The sequence below is a fragment of the Notolepis coatsorum genome (assembly GCF_963971535.1).
Source record: "Notolepis coatsorum genome assembly, chromosome: 13".
Lineage (NCBI taxonomy): Eukaryota > Metazoa > Chordata > Actinopteri > Aulopiformes > Paralepididae > Notolepis > Notolepis coatsorum.
The window spans coordinates 92,500,426-92,512,582 of record NC_140177.1 but is presented as its reverse complement, the minus strand read 5'-3'; the positions used below and the strand labels follow the sequence as shown (position 1 = coordinate 92,512,582).

The 12,157-nt window shown below is 42.1% G+C and overlaps 1 protein-coding gene across 2 annotated transcripts in view; it reads left to right on the top strand.

The window, feature by feature from the left end:
* The window catches only part of pcyt1aa (phosphate cytidylyltransferase 1A, choline a), a 106,493-nt gene extending 95,225 nt beyond the window's left edge, over positions 1-11,268 (top strand). For both annotated transcript variants that reach the window (XM_084327529.1, XM_084327528.1), the window contains one exon: positions 8,715-11,268. In XM_084327529.1, the coding sequence (XP_084183655.1) occupies positions 8,715-8,936 (222 nt within the window). In that variant the 3' untranslated portion in view covers positions 8,937-11,268. The remainder of the gene's footprint in view (positions 1-8,714) is intronic.
* The last annotated feature ends 889 nt before the right edge of the window (positions 11,269-12,157 follow it).

Below are 12,157 nucleotides of genomic sequence, written 5' to 3'. Positions count from 1 at the left end.
GGGGGCCAGGTTGATGGGGAGGGAGGAACAGATGTAGCCCTTCACTAGCTTCTCAAAGCACTTCATGGCTATGGAGGTGAGAGCTACAGGGCCGTAGTCGTTGAGGCAAGCGCGCATAGATTTTTTGGGTACAGGGATAATGGTGGACTTCTTCAGACAGGAGGGGATGACGGCCTGTTCTAAGGACAGGTCGTTAAATATGTCAGTGAATACCGGGGCCAGTTGGTCGGCACAGACTTTTAGGACGCGGCCGGGGATGCCGTCCGGTCCTGCTGCCTTCCTGATATTCACTTTCTTAAAGGTCCTCCTCACCTCATGTTCTGTTATCCTGAACACTGAATCTCCATCAGCAGCGCCCCCCCCCCTCCATTGCAGTGGTTTGTAGGCTGGTGTTGTTATTCACAGCCTCAAACCTTGCATAGAAGGTATTGAGATCATTTGCTAAGGAGATGTCACTGTTCAGTTTGAGGGAGGTGCCTTTGTAATCTGTCATCGTTCTGAGGCCCTGCCACATACCTCTAGAGTCAGCCTGTTCAAACTGAAGTTTAACTTTATCCCTGTAACGCCGTTTTGCCTCTATTACTGCTCTCCTGACGTTGTATCTCAACACCTTGTGGTCATTCATGTTGCCTGTCACAAGCCCGACGTTGTAGGCTGAGGTGCGCACTTTCAGAGCCTCACGGACGGATTTATCTACCCAGGGCTTTTGATTTGGGTAATACAGACAAAGTCAAGCACCGTTTCAGTGTATTCGTTAACATTGGCTGTGTTATCACGGAACACACTCCAGTCTGTGCATTCAAGTGCAGCCTGGAGTGTCTCCTCTGACGCCACAGTCCAACGCTTAACCTCTCGCGATACTACCGGCGAGCGCTTGAGACTTTGTTTATACTTTGGCAAAAGAAAGATTGCGGCATGGTCATCAGAGGGGTCAGAGTGCAGGGTCGCGTGCAGTGTCGCCTTTCGGCCTATTTACCTCTAGGCCGTCCTCCCTCAAACAAACATTCTGTGGGTCAACAAAATAAGTCTCCCATGTGTTGTCTATGGAACAGCTCCAGAGTATAACTGATTACATCACAAGTTTGAGTCTTCTTCTGGTTTCTGGCTTTATGAGGGAGTAGCTCATATTCACTAATATTGATTGAACTTTCCTGGGCCATGGAAATAACATATTTTAACTTTACTTTTAACGTTGCAGTAATAGCATATTTAGTCTATGAAGAACAAATGTGGGCTACATGCTATATAGACCGTCTCAGAGGCCTAGTCCACACGGACACATGTATTTTTTAAACCATAGCCTTTTCTATGCTTAGGATCTTCCTAAACCTTCTTAAAAAATGTATTCATTGTATTCGCATGGACAGGTGAAACCGGAGATGATGGAAAACGCTGACATCATTACTAATGGCCCCGTCCACATGTATATGGATATTTTGAAAACATAGTATTTTCTATCCGATCAGGACCATGGAGAGCTCCCTGCAGCCTCAAACAGAGTTTTAGGTCATGCCATCAGGTCATTTCATGAGTGTTTTTGATTTTCTTTTTTTAAAGGAGGAAGTAAAACCTGTTGTAAAAAATATGTGTACTTTGTGTCTGACACTGGATGGATTACAAATATATTGACAGAATCCTCTCGCTCCACAGATTCATTTGCATTGGTAGCCATTTGATTTATAGTGGTGCCCGATGGTGAATTCATCATATAGAAAGTTACTGGTGAAACTGATCATGGATTTCAATCGGTATACCTTTTATTTTATATCTTTTGAGAACCATTAATAGAGAGGGTAAATATGGGTAAAGAAATGTGCTGCTCAATTATTAACTTTGTAAAGGTTGTGATCATAGAGGATTTAGGTAGTAATCATATTGTATTGAATAAGACCAGTCCTACTGGATAAGACAAATCATACATCGTAGCCTTCATATCAAAACAAGTGGTTTGGTAGGCTATCAAGGTAGGCTACAATGGAATAACTTTTAAAAGCAAAGTTGTCTTTTTTATATTGTAGTGCAGTATGTTTAATGTAATCTTATTGATACCTTCATGTAGATTGAAGATTAAACAAGTTAGTCTTAACGGCGTAGGTGGCAGGCAATTAATGTAATGAAGCAGCGGACATTAAATAAGCTTGCTAGCTGCCATATTCCTTTGACACGCAAACAGAAATAGGAAAACATTAGCAGAAAGCTAATCGTGATCAGTTAATCTTTGCTGATCAATATTTCACTTAGCCGTCATGATGTCATCTGAATGCCGTGCTGATGATTCCGTGCACTGTATGGTTTGTGAAAGTTATGTACAAGACAGCATGTAGCCTAAATACAGAGTAGCAAACATTTACTGATGACAATGCTAATTGTGATTAGCGTTCATCTACTTCTGTTCTCTAAGTGGATATGGCAAAGCTGCTGTGTGTTGCTGGTGAATGTAGCTTAGTTTATGGTACTGTATACAAAACCTTCATCCCATTTATTTCCATGAATGGAATTAATTCTTGTTGTGGTTTGATAGCCAGCTCAGCTGGCTCAGCAAGGTGGCCTGCTGGCTGGCTGGGCTAGCTGTTTCAGCATGTGACATTGTGAACGTGAAATCGTGAAATCATCTACTTTTCAGTGTGTGATGTCAGTGAAATCATCAGCTCTGATTGGTCTACTTTTGTGGGGACAGACAGACTTACGTGCACATAGACCAACACTGTTCTAGGCGGCTTCCGGCCCTTCGGGCCAAACAGATTTCTGAAATAGCTAAATTAGAGAAAAGTGCATTCCCTAGAAATAACCACATTGCACATATTTCCAGTCTGATGCACACTAGATTAAACACTTATTTTTTTTGATGAGAGTTGACAGACTCATGACTTGAGACTTGTTGACGGTAACAGGGTTGATGTTTATTGGCAGCCATTATTAGTCATGTGGTAAAGGTCATGACACCACATGATGTGCAAATGTTGTTATATTTAAGTTTACATTTTCAAACGAATAACTTTTTTGTGTTTACAGGGTTGACACAATGAGCTTGTCCCCCTCTGTCAGACATTACATAACTCACAGAAAATTTAAAGAAGATGACACTTCACTTCACCATCAACTTTATAAAAGGCACATCATTTCACTTACTGGTAATCTCGACTTTTGGAACAGTCCATTATCTCTGAAGGGCTGTTTTCATTCAAAAGTAACATGGTTGACAACAACTCAGCACCTTCTTGAGATCACGTGTACAAAAAATCTAAGCAAATTAATAAAGGGAAGATGATTCAACAGAAGGTATTGTAGATCCAGATGGTACTGAATTCTGACATCCGGACACATGCAATATTAAATATGATTATAGAATATCAGGCCTATAAATGACCTTATCTATGGATCGGGCCAAATCTCCCCTTTCCAATGGCAAGAGTTCAATCTGGATTTAGTATCACCAGGCGTGATTCACAATCCGTGAATGAAATCTACTGTAAGTACAGTTTTTTATAATGTAAACTTCTCCGCCATTTTTCATCAGATTGCAATGCCATTTTTTGCTAGACGTTCACAGAAAGGTAGAGAAACAAACTGCCTTCTGTTTCATGGCAATAACATTCAGGTTTGTGGGATATGATCCCCAAAAATAAGAGAAACAAAAAAGTCAATCTAGAAGTCAGATGATTGACAGGGGCTGGCATGAGCTGGGAAGTGTGTTATATATATATTTTTTTTAAAGCCCATCAAATGCCCTGGGTCTCTTCTCTCAAAAGACTACACTCAAGTTAGCTATGAAAAGCATAATTTGCTCAGAGTCCAGAGACAGTTGTGGTTCGGTCTGGACTGGAGTCCGGACTTTGAGAATGCCTGTGCTAGACCTATAGTATAATACTGCCAGCTGCTATAACAAAACCAAAAACTATCTGTATCAGCCGATATGGCTCATAGACGATCGGTATCTGTGACAAAAAAACGTGATCGGGGCATCCCTAGAAAATATACACCTTGACTGCTGTTTTTACAGGGTTAGGGTCTTTACTCTTGGCTACATTTGGGGGGGGGGGGGGTGCAACATTAATTCATACATTACATTCTGTAGAGATGGATTTACATTTACATTTAGTCATTTAGCTGACGCTTTTATCCAAAGCGACTTACAAGTTCTGTATGACAAGTCATCAGGAAGGGTACAACTCTATCAGCTGAGTAACAATGTTCATCAAAGTGTTGCGTGTTACAGTGTAGGTTAGTTTATTAGGACAAGTGAATGACAGTAAGGTTAGTTAGGGTTAGATTTATTCTTTTATTATTTCTTTTTAGATAGTGGTTGAAGAAGTGCGTCTTTAGTTGACGGCGAAAGATTGGACGGGTTTCGGCTGTCCTAACTGGGGTGGGTAGTTCATTCCACCATTGTGGGGCAAGGACTGAGAATAGGCGACTTCTCTTTGATGACCCTCCCGGAGCTTGGATAGGAGTAGGTCTGAGGCGGCCAGAAGATGCAGAGCGTAGGGGTCTTGAGGGTGTGTAGTTGGAGACCATTGACCGGAGGTAGGCGGGAGCGGTTCCCTTTGCCACACGGTATGCTAGGTCGAGGGCCTTGAAGCGGATTCGTGCAGCAATTGGGAGCCAGTGCAGGTCCCTAAGAAGTGGGGTGACATGGGCCGACTTCGGTAGGTTTGAGATCAGGCGGGCCGCTGCGTTCTGAATGAGTTGAATAGGCTTAGTGGCAGTGGCCGGGAGGCCAGCGAGCAGTGCGTTGCAGTAGTCGAGGCGGGAGATGACTGTTGATTGGACGAGGAGTTGGGTGGCTTCTTTTGCCATCAAGGGGCGGATCCTTCGGACGTTGCTCAGGAGGAATCTGCAGGTTCTGGTTGTTGCTGCGATGTGAGCAGAGAAGTTCAACTGGTCGTCGAGGACAACACCAAGGTTCTTGGCGGTCGGGGACGCGGTCACAGCTGCATTCTCGACTGTGATGGAAAGGTCGGTCAGGGGGGAGGATTTGGCCGGCAGGTGGAGCAATTCTGTTTTGGTTCAGTTTGAGGTGGTTGGTCGTCATCCAGGCGGAGATGTCGGACAGACGGGCCGAGATCCGCTCAGAGACGTGGATATCTGAGGGAGGGAAGGAGAGGAAGAGTTGAGTATCATCGGCATAACAATGATACGGGAAGCCATGAGACGTGATAATGTTACCCAGTGATTTAGTGTAGAGGGAGAAGAGAAGGGGTCCTAGGACCGAGCCCTGGGGGACACCCGTCCGGAGGGGGCGGGTGGCCGACAGGGTCCCTCTCCATGACACTTGGTAGGAGCGGTCATTGAGGTATGATGTCAGCCATGTCAGCGCAGAGCCAGCCACTCCCATTCCTGCGAGGGCCGCGAGGAGGATCTGATGGTTGACTGTGTCGAAGGCTGCAGATAGATCTAGGAGAATCAGGACAGAGGAGAGGCCTTTCGCTTTTGCTAAGTGAAGTGCCTCTGTGACCGCAATGAGGGCCGTTTCTGTGGAGTGGCCAGTCCGGAAGCCAGACTGATTAGGGTCTAGGAGGTCATTCTGTAAGAGATAAGCAGTAAGTTGGTTGGATACAGCACGTTCAAGTGTTTTAGAAAGGAAGGAGAGAAGAGAGACAGGACGATAGTTGCCTATGACGGTGGGGTTCAGGGTTTTACCTTGACCTTTTTGTTTTGTGAGCGACGTGACTCTGGCTTGTTTTAGGGAGGTGGGGACCACCCCCGAGTTGAGTGGGGAGTTGATGGTTGCAGTTAGGAATGGGAAGGATGTCTGGTGCTATGGTCTGGAGGAGTGGGGAGGGTAGCTGGTCCAGCTGGCATGTAGTCGGACGGTTCGACGTTACCAGTGTCAGGGTCTCGGCTTCTGTAATGGGAGAGAAAGATGACAGAGTGAAGGATGAGGTTCTCGATTCAGTATTTGGAATGGGGGATTTATGGCGTGATGTCATTGTCGGTCCGGTACCGGACAGCTCAGGCTTAAGAGGTTAAAAGTCTGGGATAGAGTCAGATCAATCCTACGAATAGACAAATATAGTGTATAATAGTGTTAAAAGAAATCAACAGAGATCCAGATTTGATCCCAAACTAAAATAATTAGACTTTTCAAAATATGGGCTCAAAAGGATTTACAGATATTTGGTAAATGTATTAATGATAAAGGAATTGTGTCTTTTGAAGAGCTACAACAAAAGTATGATTTAGCACATTCCCATTTTTATCGATATCTTCAAATTAGAAGCGATATGATCATATAGGAATAAACACAATAAAACAATATATGAACTCTTGTAAAGTTATTGCTGAAATATTCTGATTATGTAAAACATCAAATTGCTACTAAATGGTAAATGTTGTTAGTGTCTTGCTCAAGGACACTTCAACACGCTGCCCAGGAGAAGCGGGAATCGAACCGGGAACCTTACGATTACCAGAGTACCGCTACTATGTATACTATTTTAGAAAATGGTGACAAACAAGAAGAGATAAGAACATAAATAAAGTGGGAGGAGGAAATTAATATACAAATATCGGATGAGTGGCAAGAAATTACCGTAGTACAGGGTGGCATCTCACTTTTGGAGAGAATATACATGGAAGATACAGATGTGATATTTTATAACACTAGTTCTACAAGCTAAATATACCTCATCTCTATCTTCAAAATGCAGGCGGGAATGTGGAGAACATTTTTGCCATATCTTCTAGTCATGTCCTGGGTTAAAAGTATTCTGGGATGAAGTCTACAAGGAAATGCCAAGAGAAATGGTAAATAAAATATTTGTTGAGAATTCTGAGATTAACTGCCTTGAAATGAATAACAAAGAATTGGATTCAAAGCCCACAAATGCTAAAATGGAATGGAGAGAATTATTCGAGAAAAATAAATGTAATTAACACATACAATGAGGGGTGATGTCGTTTTATTTGAAAAAAAGATGGACTATATGGTTGAATTTTGTAAATAATATACATTTAATTTTTTTTTAATGAATGAATGAATGAAAAAGTTTATTTTTGAACATGTATTCTTCATATTCCTTCACACAAATCACGGTATCTAGCTCCGTCAAACAGACCAATCATAACAACAAAAAATTTAAAGAAATGTAAAAACAATTAAAAAAAAAAACATTCAAAATTCAATTAGATTTGCATATTAGATTTAGATATGCATATTAGATTTGGAAGCGCAGTGTAGCTTTTCTTGAGTTTGGTTGTAAAGTCCTGTTCTTGGAGAGTAGGACTTTGGTGCTATACCCATTGTTCTTATCTCACCACCACTCAAGATACAGGCTTGTTTTACTTTAAAATTGTATTATTTGCTCCTGTGAATTGTTATTCTTATCAGGAGCTCTGTTGGAACTGGAGGGTGGTTTTGGATGTACAGTAGAGAAAGGAGAGGACATTTCTATTATAATATTTCTATTTAAAAGCTGCATATGGCACCTTCAATATACAGTATGTTCTACTCTATGTTTTATGCTTAATTGTCTATTCATATACTTCAACATCTATTTACTTTCATGATAATGATAATTATACCCAAAGGCTGAGCTTACAGAAGTTTAGGGTAGCACTCTTTATTTTTTTATTTAAATGTTTTTTGTCTTTTCAGTGTGTAGATACATGTATATGTTGGTAGGGATGTTGGTGTGTATAGGCTGGTGTATGTGTATGTACTGTATGTACTGGTGTAAAGGGAGAGGGGGAAACTAAAATCTGGGGGGGAAAAGTAGTCAATACATTGTTGCAATATATATTATGTTCTGTTGAATGAAAACAAAGTATTAAATAGTCTGGGTTGGGCTTTGACATGGTCCTGATCCAGACGACTATACGAACTAGAGTAGAGGTGAGGAGGAGAGGAGAGACCGTCTTGAAGTCTAACCAACGCTACTGTCGCCGTCGACTAAAGACGCACTTCTTCAACCATTATCTGATTTTTTATTTTTAAATTTAAAGAAAATCTAACCCTAACTATTGTAACTAACCTTACTGTCATGCACTTGTCCTAATAAACTAACCTACACTGTAGCACTCAACACTTTGATGAACATTGTTACTCAGCTGATAGAGTTGTGCCCTTCCTGATGACTTGTCATACAGAACTTGTAAGTCGCTTTGGATAAAAGCGTCAGCTAAATGACTAAATGTAAATGAAAATGTGAACAGGCCAGACTCTGAGGCAGGGGGACTTGCATGGGAAGCACAAGCGGACTGGATCTGTGCTTCTGTGCTTCATGTCACAGGAGCGTAACAGGCTTCATCAATCACCTTGTTACACTAGGATCACTGCAAACATCGATGGCTACATTAAAAGAAAATATGCATTGCCGATATAGGTATGCATTTTTTGGAGTGCATAGCTGTCAAAATGCCTCCTCCATTACTGTACATATAGACACGACTACCGGTAACTACAGATGCTAAATGTGCTTGTTATTAAACCTGTGATAACATGGTAAAATAACAAACTGAGCAGAGCAAAAAAATCGGGGAGGCAACATTTGTCAACCAGTTTAACAAAAACGTGTTCCCTCTTTCACTCTCTTCCTCCTTCCCTCTCTCTTCCTCTCTCCCTACCTCCACCTGTCTCCATCTCTCCCCTCCTTAATTCTCCTCTCCTTCTCCTTCCCTCCCTGCCTCTCTCCTTCCTTCCTTCTCTCTGCCACTCCATCTCTCTCCTTTTCCCTCCCTCCCTCTCTCTACCCCCCGCTCTCTCTCCTCTACAGAAGCACATGTTGAAGGAGGGAAAAGGTCGTATGCTGCAGGCCATCAGCCCCAGACACAGCCCCAGCAGCAGCCCTACCCGCGAGGAGCGCTCCCCGTCGCCCACCTTCCGCCTCCCCTTCTTCAACAAGGCCTCCCCGCCCCCCTCCCCTCGGGCCCACCACAGCGCCGCCCGTGGGCACCCCATCAGTGAGGATGACGACGATGAAGATGATGACGTTTAGAATCTGTGATTGTTCTCCAGTACCCTGGCGGGCGCACGCGGGCGGTCCTCTGAATCCATTAGCCGAGCCGTTGGAGGAAGAGGTTTATCCACAAACAACGGCGTCCTCCTAATCGCAAGCCTCCACCTGTTTTCTTTTGGTTGTTGTTTGTTTTGGCTTGTATCTATATTAAACACTGCTTCATGATCACACTGGGTGTGGTCAGCGTCACGATCACACTGGCTTTTCCCAGTGAGTTCTAGTCCATTTTGACCATTCACTGTAACAGCAGCCCGTTTTGCAGCAAACAGGTTTCACGCACAGATAATTATTATTATTATTATTTTTAATGTTCTGTTCTTTTTTATTTATTTGAATCAAGGTCAGTTTTAAAAAGAAATCACTGCGGTTGACCTCTCACCACTATGTGTCCATTTTGATTATTTGTGGGAGTTATTCACTGGCTCATAGTAATATTTGTAGGTGTTGTATAGAGGCTTTGCATAGACCGTTTGTGTGGTTCACATGGCTGCCCTGTAACCATTGGTAACCACTTTCACAAGAAAACGTCTAATGTCTGTGCAGTGGTAGAGCAGGTAAAACATTAGAAAAGTATGATATTACTGTTGTACTGCGACTGGTTTACAAGATTCAGTAATAAACGCCAGGTGATATTTTTGTTGATATATCTTATATAAACCATTGCAAGCGTTGTTTTGCACATAGCAACCGTTGAAAATGGACATTTCAAACATTATTATGCAAAGCCTCTATTCATTGTTCACTTCTCTCTATGGATTGTTGTCGAAGGCATAACCTCCAGATTATTATGAAGATGAATGGGTTGTTTTATCCTACATGGGTGGTGTCTGCCATATATGACAATACAATGCGAACCTGTGATTGTCCTGACCTGATACTATCTGAATTGTCCTGATGTGCTCCATGCAAGGTTAAACAAACAAACTAAGAACTATTTACTGTAACTAACTACTGTAGTATCTCACCCAGGTCAGGTAGCAGTACAGTCTAAATGTGTGTTTTACCATGGCTTGTTTGTCTTTTGTCTCTGGGAAGAGAAAGACTGCTGTGGGTTTAGAAAATGAAACATGTTGGATGCACTGTTCAGTTTCTCCTGAAGGGGGCGCTTAGTTCTTCAGGGACACACTTGATACGGTGGTGGAGATCGGCTGATACCAAGCCTAAGCAGTAGGGTATTCCCAAGACTCCAACACCAAGAGTGTAAAACGTGTTGTGCAACGACCCCAAGCGAATGATCATTCTAAAGCAATACTGTACATACTGGGGAACGGAGTCTCTTCATTTTACACCTTAATAAACCCTTAGAATAACCTTATGATTGAGGTAAATTAAGTAGAGTTGTGCATGGACTAAGTAAAGGTACAGTAAGGCAAAACCCATGACTTTTTAATTAAACTCCTTTATTTATCCTGACATTACTGATTAAGGTGTTTAACCCCTGGCTGAGATGAGGCATGTTTAAGAGGTCTGCAATGTTTTAATCACCCTTATTAAGGGGTGTGTGCATAGCTGAAGGCATTTTAAGGGATGATTGTCCCCTAGTGTCAGTAAAAGTAATTGATTGACTCTGTATTGACTGATCAGAAGCAGTATTGGCAGTGGTGGTATATAAGTGCACCCATCTCTCCTGCCTTCTACTCATCTTCTGTTTGTTTAAGTTTTTACAACAAAACCACAATTGCTTACTACTACATGACTAATGTGAAACCACCATTACTTTCATATCACCTTTGTTTTACAACCAAGATAACTAGTAGTCATAGGAGAGGGCGGCATAAAAATCGACTGATCGACTAACAAAGCCCAAACCTAACTATTAATCGAGGGGGCAGATCTACTCCCCATAGATCAGTAGTAGAAACTGTTCATGGTCAAAATTGGAAAGAAAATGTAGTACATATTTATGTATAGATGGTCTCACTGGAGTTTTGTTGCTAGGGACTGTATTAGCAAACATTGCAACAGGGTGCTTTTAGAATGTTATCGTTGTCAAGAAACCGTCTATATGGTAAGTGAATATGGGCAACTATGTGTCCTTATCTGCAAGTGGATACTCAGAAATCTCTAGAGCAACCTTGAGTCTTTATATTAACACCATTTTCCCCGTCACCCTTTTTCCAAGGCTTTGGTTACACTGGTCACTTTTCAATGTGATTTTTGAGATTTGTTCATATAGATCTGTTGTCATGACGGTGCATTGATGCATGTCGTCCACACGTCACCGGTCCAAGATGCCCGTGTACGTGTCTCCCGTGGCTGGATTGTGTTGTATTACCTTGCCCCTCTCTTCTTACCTTTTCCTGCCCTTCCTCTCCATCTCTTACATACAGTATGTTGCTTATATTATGCTCATAATGGCTGGATTTGCATCCACACTACAGTATGTCGGATTTCCGATCACAATGTGAACCCGATGATCTCTGGATGCAGTCTGGCTCATGTTATCACAATGTGACTGAATATCTGTGGCTGTCCAGAGTGACTGGACAGTTGATGCATCCAGGCTGTGACCGGATGATGAAAGTGTCATTGGATGAAGTGCAGCCGGGGCATATGGGTTATTACAACGCGGTCTCGTCAGAAAACCCAAATAAAGCACTAATGTACCACAAGAGTAAAGGTACATAATCTACGTTATGTTATAGCCATAGGTAATATATTTACTAAAAAGTCCAAAACTATGATCACGGTGGCGGGAAAGTGCTCTCACCCTGATACATACACAGCAATACTCACCCTGTTACAAGTGTTACATACACAGCAATACTATGATTATGGTTACAGTTAAGGTTCGCTTAACGGTTATGGTTTAGATATGAAGTTAGAGTTTGGGTGAAAAATGTGTCTCTGTAGTCTTGAGGTAAAGACACTTGTCTCCCCGGCAGGGGGAACTCAAAGGTTTTCAGGAAATTTAGCGTAAAAAAAAAAAGGCTATGTACTTATTACACGCATAAGTACACATTGTACATTTTCAATATATATTACTTATTGCTATAACACAACGTAAAATATGTACCTTTTTTCCTGTGGCTGATTAGTGCTTTATTTAAATATTTTAAGCAAGATCTGGCTCGTTATTATAACATTATTTCCTCTACACCCTTCTGAGGCGTGTGTGCATTTGCGTGTATATGTACACCCATGTTTCTGTGTGCTTGTGTCGGCCTCTGTATTCCTAGTGTGTGTGCGAGTATGCACAT